The 23,258-nt window shown below is 41.0% G+C and overlaps 1 protein-coding gene across 1 annotated transcript in view; it reads left to right on the top strand.

Moving 5' to 3' along the window:
* EPB41L4A (erythrocyte membrane protein band 4.1 like 4A) overlaps nt 1-23,258 on the top strand; it is a 141,328-nt gene that overhangs the window by 111,345 nt on the left and 6,725 nt on the right. The window contains exons 14-20 of the mRNA XM_015418652.1: nt 7,602-7,692; nt 7,884-7,967; nt 9,364-9,477; nt 9,695-9,772; nt 13,217-13,336; nt 20,509-20,556; nt 20,650-20,718. Coding sequence (XP_015274138.1) covers nt 7,602-7,692; nt 7,884-7,967; nt 9,364-9,477; nt 9,695-9,772; nt 13,217-13,336; nt 20,509-20,556; nt 20,650-20,718 — 604 coding nt within the window. The remainder of the gene's footprint in view (nt 1-7,601; nt 7,693-7,883; nt 7,968-9,363; nt 9,478-9,694; nt 9,773-13,216; nt 13,337-20,508; nt 20,557-20,649; nt 20,719-23,258) is intronic.

Here is a 23,258-nt window from a genome sequence, read left to right as displayed (position 1 = left end):
CGGGAGACATTTAAAAATAAAATATACATTCCCATCAGTGTAGAATATGTGGATGACCAGCTTGTAGCATGGGGGTGGTTTAAGTGACACAAGCTGCAGGATTGTATGGAACTTCTGAACCTGAGTAGGAGGGCTGTGGCCTTGGCTATGGCAGATGCAAGCCTAGAAACCTGCCACTTTCTCTTTAGTGCTGCACTACTGCTTGTGGGCATGCTGGCTCAGTAGACAAGAAAAGACCCAAAGAACCTGTAATCTGCTAAACTAAACCAGAACAGCAGAAGCAGGATGTTTATCAAGTTCCTGATGGCCTTATATATATGACTTAAATTTTCAGCCTAGGTAAGTCAAGACCACCTCAAGGCTATAGAACTGTGTGTAGGCCAGTGTTCCCTGTAAGCTGAGTTAGTGTGAGCTAGCTCACAGTTTTTTAGCCTCCAGCTCACACATTTTTGTCTTAGCTCAGGAAGGGTGGCTTCAGAGCAAACTAATTTATGCAGCAGCAAAATCGTTTGCTCACAACTTTAATGCCAGTAGAATTTTTGCTCATAAGACTCCACAGCTTAGAGGAAGCATTGGTGTAGGCCATGTTAGAATTGTGTTATCTTATACTTGGGGCTTGTTTTCCAAAAGATCAGCCACCTCTTAAACAGATGGCTTTAGAGCTGCGAGGCTTATTGAAAGATACCATGGGAGACAATCACTGTTCCAGAGACTGCAAAACTCAGTGGGCCCTCTGTAACCCACACCAGTATAACTTTACAGTGTGGTAAACAGCTCTCAGTCTTCCTGGCTTTTGAACAAAGGAATCTAGATAATCTAGTAGTTCTCAGAACAGCGATTATAAATAATCTACTGTGCTCAGCTCCTTCAGGCAGTAGGACAAATAACTTCCTTTATTGTGCTTCTCAGGTGGAAAAATTGTTTATACAAATATTACAATCACAGCATCATAAGATTATCAATATTTCCCTCTTGAGATAGGGTTGCCAGGTCCTCCCTGGCTGCTGGTGGGAGGACTCCCAATCCTTCCAGGAGTTCTTCTGGCCAAAACCTAGAGCATTGCCCCCAGCGTCAGAAACATGATGACATTACTCCCAGGTGATGTCATGGCACTGCCACTGGGTGGAGGCTTCTCGGGGTGGGGCTTCCCTTGCCAGTCAGCTGGGCCATGGTGAATTGGGGGATCCCCTGGCCCCACTAGGGTAATTGTAACCCTATTTTGAGAGCTCCTGCTTATTCTCCATTTCCTTTGGCAGGACTAAACTATTTATGAGGCCCCACCTCTTAGTTACTACGGTGTTGTATTGCATACATGAATAATAGGATAAAGGCATTGTTTTACTGATCCTCTCTGGCAGACTATAAGACTTCACTTATTTTTGGACTTCCGGTTTATGAAGCAGCGATGGTGGACACTCTCCCCGAGCCGTGGGAGAGCGATCCACACACCAGCGGCCTGGAGGGGTGCCACCTCAAGTGACACCCCCATGGAGCCTTTGCGATAGACTCCAGGCCAGGGGGCTTTTGAGAGGTGGCCTCTTCGATGGCGTAATGCCGGAGAATTGAGGCTTCCCTCCGCCCTGACGGTCCAGCCGCTGTGTGGCCCTCGGGCACTAGCTGGTTTGACTGGGACAAGCGGAATGGCGATTAATGAGCAAGGTCAGAGAAACTGACAATGAACATGATTTCAAAATAAATAGGATTACTTTAAAAGCAAATCCCCCCCCCGCTGACAAAAGCGGGCGCAAAGAGGGATGCGAATGAACTGATAAGCGATACGAAAGGGGAGAGGAGAGGAAATACAACGACTGTGTTTTGAGATACTTACTTGATTTTCGTCATCGTGGGGTGAGTTTTTTGAGTCATGAAGAAGCGGTAGAAACTGTAAACAAAATGGAGAAAATGGTGGCCCAGCAGAGAAAGCTGAAAATGAAACCACCAGGCAGTCAGAGGCCAAAACCGGAAGAGGGAGCAGACATCATTAAACTGCTAGCGGACATGCTCAAGCCGGTGATGGAACAACTCGATGGTATTAACCAGCAATTGACCATGATGAATAAGAACTTTGTATCTCAACAGCTCCAGCTGAATGAAATGGAGAAAAAAGTGGAGCAGGCAAATGAGAAAATTAAAGAGATAGACACCACTAGCAAGAAATTGAAGAAAAGAATGGGAGAAGTGGAAACGAAGCAGAATGTCCAAGAAATCATTTGCTGCAGTTACAGATGGAAAAAGCTAACATGATTCTCAGGTTCCAGGGAGTTCCTGAAGCAGAGTGGGAGGAACTGAGGAAAGTGCTTAGCGAGATCATCGCTCCAGTAATAGGCTTAACAGAGGATGAGCTTGTAAAAGAAATGGAGCTAGCCTACAGGGCATACTCCAATTATATTAAAAAAATAGCCTGCCTGGAGAAATGGTCAGATTTTCAAGAAGACAAACCAGAGATGCCATCTTAAAAGCGACTTCAGCAACTCCACTGAAAATGGGAAATGTAATAATCAAAACTTTAAAAGACATTCCATTTGAAATTCGACAAAAGAGGAAAAACTATAAGGATTTAATTTATTTTCTTCAAACTAATGGAATATTGTACAGGTGGGTGGTCCCAGAGAGTGTCATCTTTAAGATCAACGATAAAAGAGAGATTCCACAAGAAGAAGAAGAAGAAGAAGAAGAAGAAGAAGAAGAAGAAGAAGAAGAAGAAGAAGAAGAAGAAGAAGAAGAAGAGGAGATTGGATTTATACCCCGCCCTTCACTTGGAGTCTCAGAGCGGCTTACAAACTCCTTTCCCTTCCCCTCCCCACAACAGACACCCTGCGAGGTGGGTGGGGCTGAGAGAACTCTGACACAAACTGCTCTTTTTCAAGGACAGCTGTGCCAGAGCTTATGACTGACCCAAGGTCACATCAGCAGGTGCAAGTGGAGGAGTGGGGATTCAAACCCGGTTCTCCCAGATTAGAGTCCGCACACTTAACCACTACACCAAACTACATCCAAGAAGATGATCAGAAAGCTCTCTCATAACAACTAACATATAACAGATTTGAAGTTGTGATAAACAAGAACTCTGCAAGTATATTGTGATATTAACTCTTTAAGTACTAACACTTATATTAACAGGGATAAGATCTCCTCCTCTTAGGGTTTTAGCATAGTGTGGCTATCTTTCCTTTATCCCTAGTTGTAGTTCCCTTCCCAATATTTTCTTTGTAGTTCTGTAGTCTATTGCAAAATAAAAAATATCCCTTCGGGTTTTTTTTTTTAAAAAAGACTTCACTTATTTTTAAATATTTTTCCTTGTGAACAGTTATCTCCATTTTTGTTAATTTTTTTGAATGTGAGCAGTGGCCTCTTAACATCTTTTCCTGTTGGTCAGTACATGGCAGTATACAAATCAGAAAATTTCCTTCTTTCAGGGTTTAAAATACTTTTTGAGGCTGGAAGCTGGTCGTGTGTCTTCTCAGGATACCATTTAACAGATTGTTTGATTTCCTGCCTTTTTTATCAGAGCCAATTCTCCACCCAAGCCTCCCCAAATAACTACTTAGGGGGCAGCACAATGGGGAAGCAAAGCCAGTGCTTTGGGTGTGGCTTGCTCACAGTGGTCAGTGGTGCAGAAGTCGACAGACATTCCGTCCACAGTCTGACTGGCAGCAGAGTCAGAGGCAGCTACAGGCATACTTTACATACAGCGAAGAGCAAAATTACTTGAGTCAGCTTTGCTTTTAAGAGTGTGTTTTCCCCTCACTCTATGCAAAGCAAAATGTGCAATCCAAGTAACCCAGTTAATTCTACTTCATTACATCCATTTTTTGATGAAAATATAAAACTAAATTGAACTCTAACTCTACAGAGCTTTTTTAATATTAAAAAAGCAGAAATGAACTGAGTATGTTATTGTGAAACTTCCCTAGGTAGATCACTCAGTTTGTTCAAAAAATGTTTTGGTGATGCTCATTTGTTTCTTGCTGGTTTAAAAAACAAAAACAAAAATACAGTTCTAAATGTTTATTGCTGTATTATTTTAAAGCTATGAGAATCTCCTGAAATAAATTCCAAAAATAAATTCCAAAGTCATTGTTCCTTTGCAGCCATCTGTAAATTATTCCAAAGATTGGTGATGAGTAATCTGGGAATGAGTTCTTGGGGTGCTTTTGTTTGCTTGAGACCCAATGATGGCTGAAGGGACAGAGGCTGATTCCATTTCACATGGCCTCCAACTCAGGGCATTGGACGCTGCTGTTCAGTCCTTTGGAACACTACCTGTGTATTCCCCCCCCCCCAGAAAAGTAGGTTTCTTTTTTAAAACAAACAAACAACAACTATATTTTGTTTTTTGGCTAAAATCATGAGATACACTTCTGCAATTCTGCCCTTTCAAAAAAGTTAGTAATTCCACTGCATTCAGCTGTTTGAGAGGTTGGAGCACTGAAACAGATTTTGCCATTTTACTTCCCAAACAATTCTATATAATGGCGAAAAGTCCCATATTATTCACATTGCCTTTTTAGAAGACGCAGGTTTTATTAAAATTACATGTTTGCTTATTATAAGGTTACATATTTATTTATTATTTCAGTTTATATACCGCCCTTCCCTGAGTTCACAGGGCTCAGGGTGGTTAATAGCAACAAAAAATACCACATAAAACCGGGGGGGGGGGGGGAACAAATGGCGCCATAGTAGAAACAATATGTATCACTCTCCCACAAGTGGGAGAAAGCAAGGTTGGAGGGGAGGGAGTGCCAGATAAGATGGTACCCGTTGCTGTCCTCAACCAAAAGCCTGGCAGACCATCTCTGCCTTATATGCCCTGTGGAACTCCATAAGGTCCCGCAGGATATGGATGTTATTTGGGAGAGAGTTCCACCAGGTAGGAACCAGGGCTGAAAAAGGACAGCTGGTTGGTCAAGGACAGCTTGACGTCTTTTGGGCTAGGGATCACTTTCCAGCAGCATGCAGAGCTCTTCAGGGGACATATCAGAGGATATTATGGTCTATTTCCAGATAACTCTATTGTTTATTATTTATTTGTTTATTAAAACAGATACTGTATAGGCTTTACAGCTGAGTGTTCATCCACTGTATAAAGAAATGTTCAAACATGCATATAAAAACCTGTTCCATGAAGCTGTTTGAAGGTCTCAGTGTCGTAATTATTGATTGTGAGCATAACTCTGCAGGACAAAACATGAGCGAAGTTTAGTAAGTCTCATTGTAAACACATGCAAACACAACTGTAGTAATTCCGGATGTACGTTAGTATTAAGACTGTCTTGGTTATGTGCTACTTGTTCCTTGACCACAGTAGTTAATATTTATAAGTGTTGTGTACCAACAAGAACTCCACATGCGCTCGGCCAAACACGTGGCCGGGTGAACAAGCGCAGCTTGCAGACTGAAAACAATAGCAGACGAGGATCCTAGAGCGAGCCAATCGGCTACTCAGGATCCTACGCCTGACCTATGGGTATGGACGCTATGTAAATAACCTATCACAGGGAGTGGGGTGTGTGTTGGGTGTGGTGTGCCTCACGGATTTAAGCAGGGCTCCGGTCCTGCTGGTTTTTGTCTTGAGTGTCTAATAAACTATGAGCTGAAATCACTGCTACGTGTCTGAACCCAGTACTTTACAATAAGCAAACTGAGTTTATTTATTTTCTTGGCATTTTCTCCCTCCAAGAACCATAAATGAGACCTTGGAATTAGCACTGCAGAAAAATTCTGTTATGAAGCTCAGTAGTCTACTGTTTTAGTCCATTAAACTTTCCAAAAAGAAATGAAAAAAGAAGGAGTTTTTAAAAGTTGGTAGATTATTCCCATAATTAGGAAATTCATACCAGGGCTTGGAAATTCACATTACTTTATCCTTGGTCAGAATGAACACTGAGCCATCGAATGCCTGTTTTTACTTCCCAAACCCTTTTCCTGTGCATGTCTCATTAAAAGAGCTGCAGTCTTGTCCAGACTAGTCTTCGGTTTCCTGTTGTTTTATTGCTGCTAGTTTTTCTTTTCTTTTCTTTTGTTCCCAGTCATTTGGAGGATTGGGAACCTTGCACAAAGACCCACTCAGCAACTGCCTGGCTGTGATAGAACATTGCTAAAAGTCCAAGCTGCACCCTTTGCTTGGTGCGCAGGTGGGAAGCATTAGTTGCACCATGGAGTCTTTATGCCATGCAACAGCACAAACATAGCATAGCTGTGTGTGTCTCTGTGTCTGTAGTGACTGGATACTAGCCTTTGGAAACTTCCTTTGCTTGTACAGATCCTCTTCTGCGTAATTTCTGTGATATGATACAATTCTGCTCCCATGATCACACTATTTTGTGATACATCTTTTTTCCCCTTTATATCTAAAATGTTTATTTTATTGTAATTTTTCACATTCCGAATGCTCTTCTGCTGTATCATATGAACTCAGAAGTGTTCATTTATGCTTTTTATTTTTTTTAAAAAAATGTACACCAATTACAATAGTAATGCCCCATAATTCAGGAATTTTGCTTTTCAAGTATCATACCAGTGTGGGTTCGTGAGGCTCATGGGGGGGAATCCCATCCTCCACCCCACTTCCTCACCAGCTCTGCTGTGGCTCCCCGGCTCCAATGCAGCAACAAAAACCATGCTGGAGGTAGATGCATTCTATGATTTTGCGTAGAGAATGATCTTTTATTTGGGGGAGAATTTAACCCCCATTGTATTTCTTAAGATTTTAGATTTTTCTTCAAATCTGGGGGGTTCCCCAAGTTTGCAGGAAAATCTCTGACCCTGATCTGTGGATTTAGATATCTTCAGATGGGGGCCGCACTTCAGTATTAGATATATAGATTCTACTCAGTTTTTATCTTCTTAGAAGTTATGGCTCAGTCTTCAAAACCATTTTGAATTTACTTCACGATTATGCTGGGTTAGACTTCCAAACAAGTTTTTTAAAATCATCTTTATTCTCTTCAGTCAGTCCTCTATTGGTACAATAACAATATGGTCATGGCTTCCTGTTATGCGATTTTCTACATTTTTCTGAGTTTTACAATTAAAACTTGATTTATGAATACCACCTCAGATTTAAAGGTGGGGGAAACTGTTCCTTCCTTTTTAAGCAGTGGATCTATAGGAACTGTAGCAAGTTTTTCTCTACTGTTGTGGACTTGTACAGTAAGAGAATAAAGTAGAAGGTTGAGCCACTGCTCTGAAACTTGCCTGTTCTTCTTGAAACACTAGTGTAGCGTGTGTGTAGGGATATGTTTCTGTATATTTATGCATATTAATTCTCAAACTGATATGTTGATAATCATTACATAACAAAATGGCAACATTTAATGTCAACATGACCACATAAAGAGAATCAATGTGATGTAGTGGTTATAGTGTTGGACTGCAACAGGGAACACAAATCACTGCTCCGCCATGAATCTTACTGGGAGTCTTTGGACCATTTGTTCACAGCATAACCTACCTTGTAGGGTTGGTGTGAGAAATACTATGTATGCTACACTGTGGTGGTCCTTAGAGGAAGGGTGGGATAAAAATCAAATAAACCTGTTAAGACAAGGTTCCCTAAAATGCAAGAGAGTCACTGAAATGTTTGATTTTCCCTTCAGGATCACATTGTACAAACCAGGTTGTTATACACAAAGAGACTGGAGAAAATGAACAAACTACCAGGATTATGGCCCCCTCACCAATAAAAAGGTAATGATAAAAAGTCCAGGACTGTGTAGTTTGGTCCTGGCTATTCCTGCAGATAGCTATGGGAGAAATACAGCATCAATGAAAGCAAATACCTAAAAGAATTTCTAAAAAGTGGAGTTTTAAAATACCGGTGTTCAACCAATTAAAAAAGATGAGTTTTTCAACAGAGTCATTTCTCCATACTTTTTTAGTTTTAAGAAATCAAGAAATGAAAGCAGCCCAGAAACCCAAAGAAGTAAACATAATGCACCATGGGAAGAAAACGGCTCTCAGAGGTAAGGAAAAGCATGATGGCTTGCAAAGATGATTCAATTGTCCGTATTTGCTTAGTGAAGAACGTACATTTGTATTGCCTGCATATATGCCACCTCTGACATCTGTACCCTGTTTCTGAATTCCATGCATCTATATTCTGGTAGGACTGGAAGATTAGGAGGTGGTCCACAGTCAGCTCAACCACCTGTGGTTACCTAGGTATTGCTTGCCAAGTACTAACATCTGAGATTTTGTACACTCAGCCCACCTCCAGCTCCAGGCAATTATTGGAAGCTGTGCTTGGGATGCTTGACAGAGCTTCTCTTCCTTGACTCTCTGTGTCACTGAAAAATTGAAGGATGACACTGGGGATTGGGGGAAAGCATGAAAAGAAGACACAAAGGGGAGTAATTGAAACAGACTGGTGGAATTACCATGTGGAAGTCCCCCTTGTGTATGTGTACGCGTACGTGGAGGGTAAAGGCAAAGGGAGGATTTCCTCTCTCACAACCCATCCCCTCCTGAGTGTTTGCGTGAACTATGTGGAGGTGAATGGAGGGGCCAGGCAAGGGGACTTCCTCTCTGTGCCTTATCTTTTTTACTAACTGTGTATATTTTAATCTGTAGTATATATGCCCCATGCAAGTATACACAACACATATGTATTATGGCTATATATAGATGTGTGTAAAAATACTGTTGACAGCAATGGAGATGAGTAGCTCATATCTATTCCTGTTTCCTCTCCCACCACTGTGTATTATAGCTTGTTCTCACTTGCTTTTTCATGTTAGAGATAGGCTTGCTGGCTCATAAATGCCAACAGTAATTACAGAGCACTTTTTAATGAATGTTAATGGGAAAATAGGGAGTGGGAAGAGGATATCTGCAAATAATAAAGAGTTGTGATCACATGCATAGTTACATCTCTTAAAATGATTTGACTTCCATGGGAAGTGCAGTATCTTATTTTCATCTTCAGTATAAGAAAAACATGTAGTTGAAGGTCTAGGTCTGCAATTCACAAGGACTTATTTACTGTAAAAATCCCCCATTTGCAAGAAATAATGTTTGTTTTCTGCTTTGTGGCTTCTCACAAAAATTGCATCAGTGAAAAGGTCCTTAACATCCTATAAGCATTCTCTGAAGGCTTATGTGCAATTGTCCTTTTGTTTCAAGAGTTCAGTGTAATATATTTATTCATGGAAAAGCAATAACATCTTCAGTCTCAGCTTGATCAAATCTTGTGACTTGGTGCACCTTTTAAATAACATGCTTGTCAGCACAGGAAATTATTTTTCAACCCTGCTAATAAAGTAATAATACTAAAAAAAAGAGATGGTATATATCTTCATGGTATATGCTGTGAAATGCCAGTGAAATCCTTTGTTTATTCTTATTCTTCTTTAACCCTAGTGGGCTCTATAATTCTCCCAGTGACCGTAACAGATCACCAAAGTTTCCCTATTCACGACGACGGCACCTTTCAGGTGGGAGTGAAAATGAACCTGGCCAGCCACTTAGAAGGAGGTGAGAGCTCATATGTTAATAGTACAAGAGAAGCATTTTAAAGTTTTCTAGTCTGTACAAAGGCTGTAAGAACCAGGCAATATCTGGCAAACTGGATTACCTATTATTTTATGGTAAGAGTTTCTCTTATAATAAGATGTTCTCATAGTTTTCAGTTTTGAATGTGTAACATAGAAATATTCAATTATTTGCAAAACTGCTTCTTCATTCTTTCTAGATCACGATCCCGTTGTAATACCAGCAGTGGTAGTGAATCAGAAAACTCTAACAGAGAACATCGGAAGAAGAGAAACCGGTAACTATGACATTCTGCAAACATTCAAAACAAACCCTGTAATTTGCTTAACCGAGAAACAAGAAATCTGCTGATATGGAAACAAGAAATATGCTGATATGTTATAACCAGGGATAGAGTTGATTTAACTTGTATGGAGTAGGGGGGGTTCTACTTTTTTCTAAAACCCTCCATCTCCTACCAGGTACTAGTGTGGTATACACCATTGTGGTGTAGAGACTGGTGTGCTGGAGTAGAATCTGGTAGACCTAGGTTCGAATCTCCATTCTGCCATGGAAGTTAATTGGGTGACCTGGGGAAAGTCATACACAATAGCACAGGGTTGTTTTGAGGATAAAATAGAGGGGAGAAAGGCAAGGTATAAATGAAGTATGTAAATTTCAGGGTAAAATTCTTTTCCAAATGGCAAATATTTCACAACTAAACATGAAATATTATAGGAAGAATACAGGTCTTTATGTCATTGGATAGATTTTTATGAAAAGCTTTTTGACAAAGACCCCATTGGTTGCCTTTATAACTCACAGTGGTCCTTTCCACACCAGACCTTAAATCCTGGTTCAGCCCTGTCCCTGAACTTACATTCTACACTACCCACGAGTTTACCCCTGTAATTATCTTGGGGTATTTTTTCTTTCCACATTACATTGAGGTCACCCCGGTTTCATCCCACACTTGTCCCGGGATAAACAGATGCTGTTATAACCAGGGATAAATGCAAGGTATTGTGTCATGAGTTGAACTCTGATAAAAACAGGGATGAGATCCAAGTCCAGAAAAAAATAGTGTCAACTTTTGAGGATAATTTGAATGCCCTCAATAAGAGTACTGTATGTGTTCATAAGTCAGACTAACATAATTCTTGTGTTATGTCTTTGTTTCCCCTCACATGCCCTGGGGTGTCAGGAGCTGCCACATTTAGGGATTCTCATGTTGATACAACTTGGTAAATTTGTTTTACTGAGGACATGTCTGACTGGTTATGTTTCAGTTGGAAAGACATTACTTCACTGGTCAAATCGTCTTGCAGTTTTACCTTAGTCCTTAGTGTTTCTTCTTCATGCTCTTCTTTTGTAGAAAGGTATCTGTAAAGGAATGTTGTAAGAGCCAGTTTGGTGTAGTGGTTAAGTGCGCGGACTCTAATCTGGGAGAACCGGGTTTGATTCCCCACTTGCACCTGCTGATGTGACCTTGGGTCAGTCACAAGCTCTGGCACAGCTGGCCTTGAAAAAGAGCAGTTTGTGTCAGAGTTCTCTCAGCCCCACCCACCTCACAGGGTGTCTGTTGTGGGAAGGGGAAGGGAAAGGAGTTTGTAAGCCGCTCTGAGACACCTTTGGGTAGTGAAGGGCGGGGTATAAATCCAATCTCTTCTTCTTCTTCTTGTACAGTGCAGGTTGATCTTTGGCAAACCATAGGTAGATGGTCCTGCTTTAGGGGATTAGATAACTTTTATTCTCTTCCAGCAGGGGTCATTTGGTGATTTGAAATTTTGTTGATGGTTTTATATGGGTAGCCATGCTAGCCTACAGTAGCAAACTGAAACAGGAGTCCAGTGTCACCTTAAAGACTAAGAACTTAAAATCTATTCTAACATATGCTTTCATGAGTCATATGTTTCATCAGTGACAATTTTGCTATCACTGTTATGATGGCCCCATCCACTTCCCTCCCTCAGAGTTAAGATTTTCCCTCCGTTTCTCTTTCCCATTACTGACTAAGCCATCCTAGTAACTTGTTTTCTTCTTTGCTGAAGAATCCTGGCTGTCCCACCCTGTCACAGTACAATATTTCGGCTGTTGGCTCAGCCCAGGAACCTGAGGGAAGGCTCAGGAGACTGCTTTAACTTAAACAAATGGCACTCAAGGTGTTTTGAAATTCAAAAATAACAAGGTATTTCATTTAACATAGAAGGGAAAGGTCAAGTGAAATCAGGGGTAAAATTTCTGTGATAATTCAATATTGATAACTCAAGTAAAATCAGTACATGGACAAACTTTAGTTCTTATATTTCAGGTTAATGAGAATTTCTTAAGCTTTTCACAGTGACTTAAATCTTCATGTTGAGCTTTTGTTCCAGTGTTTTCCCCAAACACTTCAGTACTACACTTTCTATAAGTATTCGCTGACTCTTTTGGTTTCCAGAAGGCTGGTACCCTCTTTCCAGTACACAACCCCCTTCTCTTGAAACACCAGTACACTTCTTGAGTTTTTAACTGACTGTTAAAGTCTCTACAGGCAGTTTCTAACCACTCCAGACCAGGGACCTCTGCACTCTTTAGAGCTAACTCCCTGTTTGACTGGGTATGGAATTTTCTTCTCTCTAGAAGATCTATCCCCTTTCCTTGACCCAAATGGGAGTCTTTGTCTACTTCCCAAACTTCCTTGCCAACTTTCCCCCTAGTTCTTCAGCTAATTGTACAGCACTTCTAAGCTTTTAAAAAGTGCAGTCTGTCATAACTGTCAAGAGTGCACACCACTGTGAAGAAATTCTCAGCACAGCAAAATGTCACCAAAACAGAAATGAGCCAACCCAAACTCAGATGCAAAAAAGGGGCCTGAATCTGTTCCCTCTAAGCTGAGTTAGTGTGAGCTAGCTCACAGTTTTTTAGCCTCCGACTCACACATTTTTGACTTAGCTCAGAAAGGATGGCTCCAGAGCAGACTAATCTATGCAGTAGCCAAATCACTGGCTCACAACTTAAATGCCAGTAGCTCACAAAGTAGAATTTTTGCTCACAAGACTCCACAGCTTATGTAAAGAATAGTGTGAAGAGAATGCAATTTCCTTAGCAAGTGTCACAGAGATGTTCTTGGAATAAATTTTGGTGCTCGGTGTTCTGTATAGATGCTGGTCCAGATTATTATTTTTTTACTATGCGTTGTGCCCAAGTTGATATTCTGCACTGCTTCAGTTTTGTGTCAGTGTAGACTAAGAGCCGGTTTTCCAACATGGTTTTCCAATGGCTAAGTGTGAATTTGGATCTGGAAACCCTGGGCTTATTGTTCATGCAACTTTGTTCTTCAGGTCTTTCCTCCTTGTAATACTCTTTAGGGAAAATGGACTTTCCTCTTGCTATTACCCCAAGAAGACAGACTGAAGTTGTTTTGTCTTATTGTGTAGGGCAGACATGTATTACCTTTTCCTCCTTTGTTCCTTGTCTTCTGAATAGGCTATTAACTCATGTTTGTCCCACTGATTCAGTGGGAAGAGTTAAACATGCTTCCAATTGAAATAAATTGATGAGATTTAAAAATGCCTAACATTCACTGGATTTTTGCCCATAATGTTCATTCCTTTTCTCCTGTTCTTTGTTACCTTGTGTGAAGTACAAATTAATAGGTCTTCACACGCTTATGTGTGCTTTTTTGGAAGTGATATAATAACCAAAAAACAAACCATTGATTCTTCAGATGTTCACTGTTAATATGTTAATCTTTCCGCAGGTTACGGCAGGAAAATGAGATGGTTGATTCAGCTCCTCAGTGGGAAGCAGTGCTGAGGAGACAGAAAGAGAAAAACCAATCTGACCCCAGCCATCGGCGATCCAGGCACAGATCTCGCTCGTATGTTAATCCTCTTGAACTTTTTCAAAATATCTAGAATTCTGGCTACAAATGCAATATTCTTTTAGGGCTCGTGTACTCAATTTAAGTAGATTCTGAAAGTAATGAGTTTTGCTATGCCACAATCCAAGAGAACCACATAACAGAGAGAGGGCTGTGTGGGGTTCTCAGGTTCATTCTGATAGCTCCTGTCAAACTGCAAGTGGTATTTTCAAAATCCAGGAGAGAAGGAGAGGACTGAACAGTGATAGATGCAGTGAAATGGTTTGGGGTCATAGCCATTTAGTCCAGGTAAAATTCCAACCCCAATATTTATTATCCTTGACAGGCAACCAGATGTTTTGTTTTTTGTTTCTGATTCCCTGAACTCCACGCTTGTGTTCTAAGTGGTATTCTTGTGTTTGTCTTTAATGTTTGAAATCCATGCAAGCAGTGCATTTCGAATTAGACAGTTTTGCTGCTATACTCATACTATCTTAATTAAATTAAATATATAATATTTTCAAAATATGTATGTTCAATGTAGAGATTTCTTACATACTTTTCATTTTGGTTTCATGCTTAATATATATTTTCTGATCAGAGAATTTTCTTTGTGCTTGAGAGTTTTAGATACCTCTTTTATGACAAAATAAAACAAGACTGGTGGAGTTGAAGGGAATAGAAAAATGCTAAACAGCTCCAGGGTCACAGGTGGAAGGACCCAAGGCAATACTGAAGTTTGTTTCAGAAAGACCTCTGAATGCCCTCTAAATGTATGTCCAAAATAGATTTATTATCCAGTCCATTACTTACTACAGCATCTGTTCGTGATGTTATGTAGTTGCTTAAGCAGCTTGTGGCTTTGTGTAAAGTTGCTACTAGGTAATAATTCCATGCAAATCAGATTAACTATTTCACATTATAAGGATGTGCAGTACTGCATCCTGAGGATAATATATGTATAGAAATCCACTGAACACAGTAGGGTAACACAGCCCCCCGCCCGATACTTGATTCAGCCTAAGAACTGTTTTTGTGGAGTAAACCCCACTGGGCTCAATTAGAAATACTTCTGAGCAACCAGGTTTAGGACTGCATTGGACATCTTAGAATTTATGGCTCTCATTTGTTTCTTTGTGATTCTACATGCATCAAATGGTTACGGTGATTTAAATTGTTGGAATCCAGAGGCTTTACTTAAGAACATTTCAAAACATTTTAAAGAAAAACTAAACCTTCCTCAGAGGAAATATGGTGGTGGGGAAGCTTGATCATTCACTCCAGTAAAGTGTGTTGCTCATTGTGTAAAGTTAAATGTAAGGAATGTAAGCACAAGCTGTGATAGGCAGATCCAATTTTTTTGCAATAAGCTGTTCTCACAGAAGCACCATTTTGGTTGGAGTTGAAATGTCAAGTCTGAGCATTATTTTATTCTTTAAACTCCTACGTTCTTATTAGATAGTGAATGGAACAGCTGGATAATCTCTGCTAAGGGAAGGCATTTCCCTCTGTGGAACAGGATTTCCCCCCCCCAAAAAAAACACATGCAAAAAAACCCCACCACATGCAAATTCACTGCCACAGGAAGTGGTGGCGGCTACAAGCATGGACGGCTTCAAAAGGGAATTAGATAAGCATATGGAGCAGAGGTCCATCAGTGGCTATCTGCTCTGGGTCAAGTGATGCTTTGTCTTCTTGGTGCTTGGGGGGGTCAACAGTGGGAGGGCTTCTAATGTCCTGGCCCCACTGGTGGACCTCCTGATGGCACCTGGTATTTCTGGCCACTGTGTGCCACAGTGTTGGACTGGATGGGCCTTTGGCCTGATCCAACATTGGTGTCTCTTATGTTCATGCATACCGCAGCTTGAAATAATCCCCATAATGCTGCTCTTTGGGTACAAGGAACCCCCAGCAACAGCATGAGGGAGACACTAGAAGTCTGCGACAGAAGGAAAGAATTTGTAAAAATCAGTCCCCCCTTTAGTGAAATCTACTGAGGGATCCAACTTTTTCTGTCAAAAAAGGCAGTGATGGCAGGAGAACTAATTACAGGCTAAGACGCAGAACTTCAGGGTAGGCTATAGTCTGGGGAATTCATGGTAAAGTTCATAGTGTTCTAATATATGTACCTATATAACCTAATTTTGTTCAGTAAGTAAAGAGATAACAGAAGCGCCCTCTTGTGGACAATTTAAATATTGCAAACTCAGGTTTTAATTTTAACAGTCAAATAACTGACTAGTTTTCTTGCCTTTGCTTCCCTTTAACTTTACTGCTGTTGGAGTAAGAAAAACGTATCCAGTTTTTGCAATGAATTAAAAGATAATTCTGTATAGACACAGTGTCTAAGATTATGACACCCAGTGTTAAATATCATTATTCTTAATTAATCCGATAGCAAAATGCTTCCCAAATATTTAGCAATGTAGATCAACACCCATTGACTCTGAGACCAACAATGCACAAAAAGGGTGCTCATTCCTGCCTTTGCATTCTCACAGAGCAGTCCGGGCAGGAGAGCCATGGCTTCTCTCTCAGCCCCAGTCAGCACAGGAAGCAGAGAAACTCAGTACCTCCCTGTCAGTAAGGAACTGGCACTATGTAAGACTTCATACTGAAGCCTCTCACTGCCCCCTCCTGGGTGCTGTTTTCTTTGCCACATTTTGGTGCTGCAAGGCTCATTTCTAGAAATTCAAGCAAAATACCAGTGTAGCCAAAGAGCTATTTTACAAGAATGACAAACAGCCATTAAAATTCTGTACTTAGAAATACAAAATATTGCTTAGTTTTAGAAGCTGTAGATAATTAATTCACACTGATGATTGAGGGATGACACGATTGAGGTTTACAAAATTATGGACGGGATAGAGAAGGTAGAGAAAGAAGTACCTTTCTCACAATACAAGAACTCATGGGCACTCAATAAGATTAATGAGCAGTTGGGTTAGAACGGATAAAAGGAAGTACTTCTTCACCCAAAGAGTGATTAACACATGGAATTCACTGCCACAGGAGGTGGTGGCAGCTACAAGCATGGACGGCTTCAAGAGGGGATTGATAAATATATGGAGTAGAGGTCCATCAGTGGCTATTAGCCACAAGGTATTGATGGAACAATATGTCTGGGACAATGATACTCTGTATTCTTGGTGCTTGAGGGGCAACAGTGGGAGGGCTTCTGGAGTTCTGGCCCCGCCAGTGGACCTCCTGTTGGTACCTGGTTTTTGGCCACTGTGTGACAAAGTGTTGGACTGGATGGGCCTCTGGCCTGATCCAACATGGCTTCTCTTATGTTCTTATTAATAAGGGTGAAGATGCAATCATAGCATTAACATAGATGCTGTTAGCATATGTGGCTGGCTAGAATTCGTAAAAAAAAAGAAAGCCACACTGATGAAATTCCTCCTTTAGAGCTAACCTGCACCACCCACCACACTGAATATGGCCCCAGCAGCCATGCATCGTGGCCTGTCAGGTGCTGCAGCTCCCTGTTTTTGCAACCAGAAAGCTTCTAGAGACCTTGATGGGGTTACCAGGCCTTGGTGGGTCAGATTAGAAAGAACTGGTAGTAATGGGCATTCTGGTCCTAATGGGCAATTTTAGCTGCACAGCTGTGGTGAATTAACCACAGGCAAGTGGAGCGAAGCTGGCTGCAAATCATATCTGGCACAAATTTTGGCACCCATTCTGGAAATCTTGCCTGACTCTGTTGACTTTTAGAATCATGCACAAGGGGCCAGAAGCAACCTGCTCCATCCCTAGTAAACCTGTTTTGCAGTAGAGCTGTTCTCTAAAGGGGAAAGCTGTGGTGCTGATGGATATTCAGCCAGCCACTGAGGCTGGGATTAGGTTCTGGTCCAAAGAAAGCCGGTGCCAACCAGCTCATTACAGCTACTTATTAGATTATGGCATTAGAAACAATAAGCAGCTGCACAATGTTCAGAAGTCAGTACAGGTTTACTGAAGGGCAGTCATTGATATCATACAGGATGTACCAGCCTGAAGCCATCTGCTTGTGTTAAAGGACCTCTTTTCTCTCTAATCTTGCCAGTGCTGGATAGTTGGATATGTAGGCAAGACCAATGGTTTCCGCACAAAACCATGAGATTCACACAAACAGTGGTGGCTTTGGTTTTGCTTCAAATAACCAATGTGTTCCTAACTCATGTGAGAATGCCATGGCAGGGGGCATCCCTGTTTTTGGAAGTATACCAACCACCTGATTTATTTGTAGCCATAAGTGCCTTGAAGCATAGATTTCTCTGTGTGACTATACTTTAAAACAACTGTGTTTATGGCTAATGATATCAGGCAATAGGCCAGCCTTTCCAGACCTAATCCCCAAGCAGTATGGGACCCACTGAGCTGTAAGAACCTGACATCACAGTCACATGACCAGAAGAAGGGGAGCTAGAATTCTGGCTTCAGCAGTCTGAAAACCAAGATGAAGAGACCCATGGGTAGGAAGCACATGCCAAGCACTAGGAGGTATACTGCAGTGAGGGACAGAGTCATCAAGGAATCCTCTCCTCCAGTGAGTGACCACCATGTCTCACACATCTGCCACTCTTGTCAATATGCATGCAAAGAAGTGTTACCCAATTCACTCATTCACATGCAGCCCTTGTAGCTCACAAAAGTGTCCTTCTGCTAGCAAAGAGAAAACACATCTATTGTGGGGTATTAATTGCCCAGACTGTAACCTGTGTGTATGGGGGTTGAGATACAGACCAACACTCAAAACAAACGGAGGGCAATAAGCTTATTAAATAAGAAAATAAATATTAAATTAACAGAAGAGAACCAAGTTAAGTCAGGTAAATAAAAATAAAGGTGCTACAGAAGGCAAATAAATGCACATGTGAAGTACACAAACACAGTTTAAATCCTTTCCCTAACAAACTACCTGCTACTAAGGGAGAAAATGAAAGGTGAGAATCAAAGATATATAAGCCTTCTTCCTGAAGACAGGTGGGCAGCTCTGGAGAAGAGCAGCAGAATGGGGTGGAAAAGTAGAGAAGCCAACTGTATAGTTGGGGTAACAGAGTGGGATGGAAAACCTGCTACGAATTGGATGGATTGAGGGATGGCTTTTTATACATTTTTGCTAAGACTGAGGGGAAAAGGTGTTGGCATTGGAATGTGGGAGATAGAAAAGTCTCTCTCTCCAGAGATGAGCTAATTTGAAAAGGGTTCTTTTTGTGTACATTGTGGAAGATAGTGCTTTCTTTTGCATTACAGGTAAAAGTATCAACGAGACATGTTCCTTTAGGGAGAGAGTTTAGATAGGCAAGTGGATAGCTGAGTACTTTTCATGATGAAGTAGAGGGAGAAATTTTCAGCACTTGATAAGGAGGAAATGGCTGGGGCTGGCCCATTGCTCATTGTCTTGATTATCTGGGTCATTATTAAGGCCAGATTATCAGGGAGGGTACCCCTTAGGTCCCTTGGGGGAAAGACTCCCACCAGATATAGCTTTAGCAGGATTAACAAAGGAGTTGCATCACATTCCTTGCATGCCCCCAGCGTGACTCACTGTCATTTTGATATCAGTTTGACCCAGACTCCATTTTTTCATTGCTAGGCCCATGCTAAGATGTGCAAGTGTACAGGGATCCAAGACAGAGGTCCCCTGTGAGGGGGAGTCCCATGGCATCAGAAAGGCAACAGACAGCACTTTTGCCCACGACATAGGCACACTCATAGCATGTCTCCCCAAAGGCTGCAAAAAGAAATCTTCCTGTATGGGGCTTGCAACCAAGAAGGCAAGGCTCTGTGACCCATCTTAAGGCTCCAACCCATGAGCTGAAGACCACAGATATGAGGGACGTGGGCTACATTTTCTTTATATATTTTACATATTTAACTGGCTGTGTTGATAGCTGGCATTTTTATAGTACTTTCAGGTGCTTAAAGTCCTTCATGTGCATGGTTTGTTGTAATCCCTGCAATAATCCTTCAAAGTAGATGAATTTTGTCATCCACATATTAAAAATGGGACTGAGGCTGGGAGAGAGTGCCTTAGTGCCACCTATTAAGATATTGGCAGAGGTGAGATTTGAACTGGGAAGCCACTATGCCACACTACTAACTTTCACAATTAAACTATTGCATGTACATGAATGATGTAACACTCCTAACAAATAATTTTTAAAAAATCAAAAAGTGCCTTTTCATCTAACATTTATAAAATTAGGGCATGTATGATTGTTGCCAATAAATGGGCCTGTGACGTATCCTGGGTCCATTTTTACTAATGCATCTTAATCTGGTGGATGTCACAGTATGTGAGCATGCTGAGAATGCTGAACTAAGCACTGACCTCAGGGCTTTCTCTTGCTATGCTAGCTGAGCCATAAGCCCTTATCAAAGCATTTCACTCCGTCTCCCTAGAGAATTTGAGATTCATCACAGATTGTTTTTTCATCCTCTGATGCCTGATTATTACTTATTCAGAAGGGGATGCCAGCTCCTTGGGGTAAATGCAGAGTTCACAGCTGCCACTTTGGGTGAATGGGACTTAATGAAAGAAGAAAGCAGCTCAACATTTAGGCTGAAAGATATAATTAAAATCCCCCTCCTCCCACCTTTTCATAATATTAACTAGTGCACCAGGCTTCTGCCTTAGGGAGGCAAAAGCACCAATGCACTTAGGAGGGGAAACAGAAGGGAAACAAGAGAAGGCAGCCGAGAAATATGAGGAACATAAAAATACAAACACAACCGTAAACTCATGCATAGTATTTGATAGCCTCGGGGTAAAATACAGAGGAAAATCACGCTATGGGTCTCTTGTGAGTTTAGTTCTTCTTCCTCTGGAAGGCAATAGTGGTACTCTATGGAGATGGATGCATGTTTTATGTTTGCTTTTTTGTTTTTTGACAGCGTGATTCATTAGGTGACTGGATGTTAACTGAAAATGATTGTAACGTTTAAAACAAAACCATCCTATTTCCAGTTAGCTGATGTTGCTCTTGCCTGGCTGTGCTTCTGCTAAACAGCTTGTGTCTTATGTGTACTTTTTCTAAAGGCTTGAGATAGACAAGTCGTGACGCATCATGGAAATTTAAATGAGACGTTCTACTGAAAATTCAATGTTAAAATCACTGTTCTTGGCTGGCACAGTTTTGGGGTTTGGGGTTTACTCAGGTTTATGAAGACACAATCTCTTTTTTTTTTGGCATTTATAGGAGAAGTCCAGATGTGCAAGCAAAGGAAGAATTATGGAAACACATTCAGTATGTATTACAGCGGGGGTGGGCTGCTACTAGTGAACGTAGTATTGCTCTATTTTTATGTGTGCAATAGCATAATGTCAGATCCTTTTCCAGGAAGGAACTCGTGGATCCATCTGGCCTCTCTGAGGAACAATTAAGAGAGATTCCTTACACCAAAGTAGAGTGAGTATCACTAGAGGATAACATTTTCCCTATTCCAGTATAGTAAAACTCACTCTGTCTTCCATTCACATGGCTCATCTCTGCAGGCAGTTGGTCTTGCATTAGGTACTGGATAGATATGGTACTGCTTTGATAAAAGCTTCTTGGATAAGATAGAAAAGGGCAACAAATCTTTAACTGAAAGAATTATGGCACAGTCTACTGAGAACAACTCTCAGACCTCCCAGAGATGACTGTGAATTGTTCAGTTCCCTTTCATTTTAATCAGATTGGTATGGGTACATTCCCAGTAGCTTGTTCTGTGAGAGTTTCACAAAACTTCTGGCTTCACTAAAACTTGTGTGCTTTCTCTTACAGAAATTCAAACTGTGCATAACTCTGGCAGATTCATGTGTTTAAACCTGGGTCAGCCCTAATCACACCAAAAGAGGGGGGGCTCTGACACTGGGAGAGCAACAAAAGGAACGTGTGCTTGAGGGGTGCAGGACCCATCCTTCACACTGTTTACTTCCCCCACAGTCTGTCCCCAAAGGGAAGTGTTCCCCAGCCAGGCTTCCGAGCAGGAAGTGAAGAGAGGGTAAGGGGACAAACTGTGGATAGGTAAGCTGCAATGTGGTTCACAACAAACCTTCCAGTCCCTGTTTTTTATTTGCTTGGGGCCCACCCATCATGTCTAGTCCAGTTCTCACTAGCATCTCCTATGTTCCTATCAGTTTGCTGCACAGCATCCAGAATAGTACTGAAATCTAGGGAAGGCCTTGGGAAAGCACAAACTAACGTTTCTCATAAACTCTCTCTTTAAAATTTACTCTTCCTCTGATGATCTGAAATGGCTGGTTGACCTTCTTTACCTTTCTTCTTCAATGTCTTACCAGCAATTGCCATGAGCAGAGTTGCTCCATTTCATTCCAGTAATTGGCCATCCAGGATGGTGTGTAGTGAAGCGAGCAAGTGCTTCTGACAGGAGTGGAATCTAACTTTGCATTACAATGTGATTCTGTTGCATCACTGAGTAGGAGGAAACTGTGGTGGCAAAAATGTACTGGCTGGATATGAAATTAAATGTCAGTGAACTCATTCCCCCCATGCCACACTGAATTAGCCAAATTATCCTTTTTTCTTTGCTATTGGAATGACTTTCTTTTCTGTTCACTGCCTTCCAAACATTTGTAGAGATACAGTTTCAGAGACACACTTTACTCTTGGTTTAAAAGCCTCTTCCCTATGAAGAAAGGTTAAAGTGTTTGGGTTTTGTTTTTCAAAAAACATGCCTAAGGGGGAGACAGGTTTATAAAACTATGTTGAGTTTTGGAGAAAGTGGTGCTCCCTCTAAGCTGTGGAGTCTTATGAGCAAAAATTCTACTTTGTGAGCAACTGGCATTAAAGTTGTAAGTGAGCGATTTAGCTACTGCATAAATTAATTTGCTCTGGAGCCATCCTTCCTGAGCTAAAACAAAAATGAGTGAGCCGGAAGCTAAACTTTGAGCTAGCTCACACTAACTCAGCTTAGAAGGAACACTGCCCCCCCATACAATAAACAATAAACAATACAAGAACCTTGTTTGACTTCGTATAAGGCCACTTCGTTTATTAGCATATTATGTACCTACTCTGCATGCAGAAGGTCCCAGCTACAATCCCTCGCATAACCATCTCAAATACTGGGTCTTGGAAAAGACCTCTCTCTGGCTGAGACTCTGAAAAGCTGCTGCTAGACAATATAGACATTACTGAGCTAGATGGACCAAAGGCCTCACTCAGGATAAGGGCAACTAAGACTGAATAAAGGTATTATCTCTGTAATGTTTTTTCCTCTATACTAAAACAGATGTCAAAACTCTGCTATACAAGTGCATCTAACTACAGGTTCCTTCCTTTAAAACATTTTTGGCATGCCTTTCTCCTGTGAAGGACATGTATATTTTGACAAGCATTCATGAGACCTACTGCTGTAAAAACTGAAGAAGTGTGCATGCACACAAAAGCTTATACCCAGAATTAAACTTTGTCTTTTTTTAATTTTAAAGCAATTTTATTGAAGAAAGAATTTTATAATTTTCCCACCACCACAATCAATTAATAATATAAAAAACAACACTTCACATGCACGCTTTGTCTTCTTCGTCATCTTCCTTTTTCTTACTTCTCCCAAAATTTTTACAAAGTATTATTTATAAATTTTCAAGCAGTCTTAGCTCATTATAGTAGTTTACAATATATTTACAAATTACTCTTGAACTAAATCATAATCATGATTAATCTCAGTCCTCGGAGGCCTCAAGGGTCAGGAGGGTATAGGCCCTCCTTCCGGGGACTGATTGGTCCTGGGGGAACGTACCCAGACATTCGCCACAATCCCACCACTCATTAGCTTAAGACAAAATTATTCTATATTACCCCAAACCCCAAATTGTTATATTGAGTCCACACTCTCTTCAAAATCTTCATGGTCTTCAGAAGTACAGACCCGAGTCATCTCTCCTTTTGCCAGTTCTATTTCCTTGAGATTCAGAAGGGGAAGAATTTAAAGCGGCCAGCAT

This window comes from Gekko japonicus, unplaced genomic scaffold (assembly GCF_001447785.1).
Source record: "Gekko japonicus isolate JY-2015 unplaced genomic scaffold, Gekko_japonicus_V1.1 scaffold541, whole genome shotgun sequence".
Taxonomy (NCBI): Eukaryota; Metazoa; Chordata; class Lepidosauria; order Squamata; family Gekkonidae; genus Gekko; species Gekko japonicus.
Note: the sequence above shows the minus strand (reverse complement) of the source record. Positions and strands in the feature narration are given on the sequence as shown.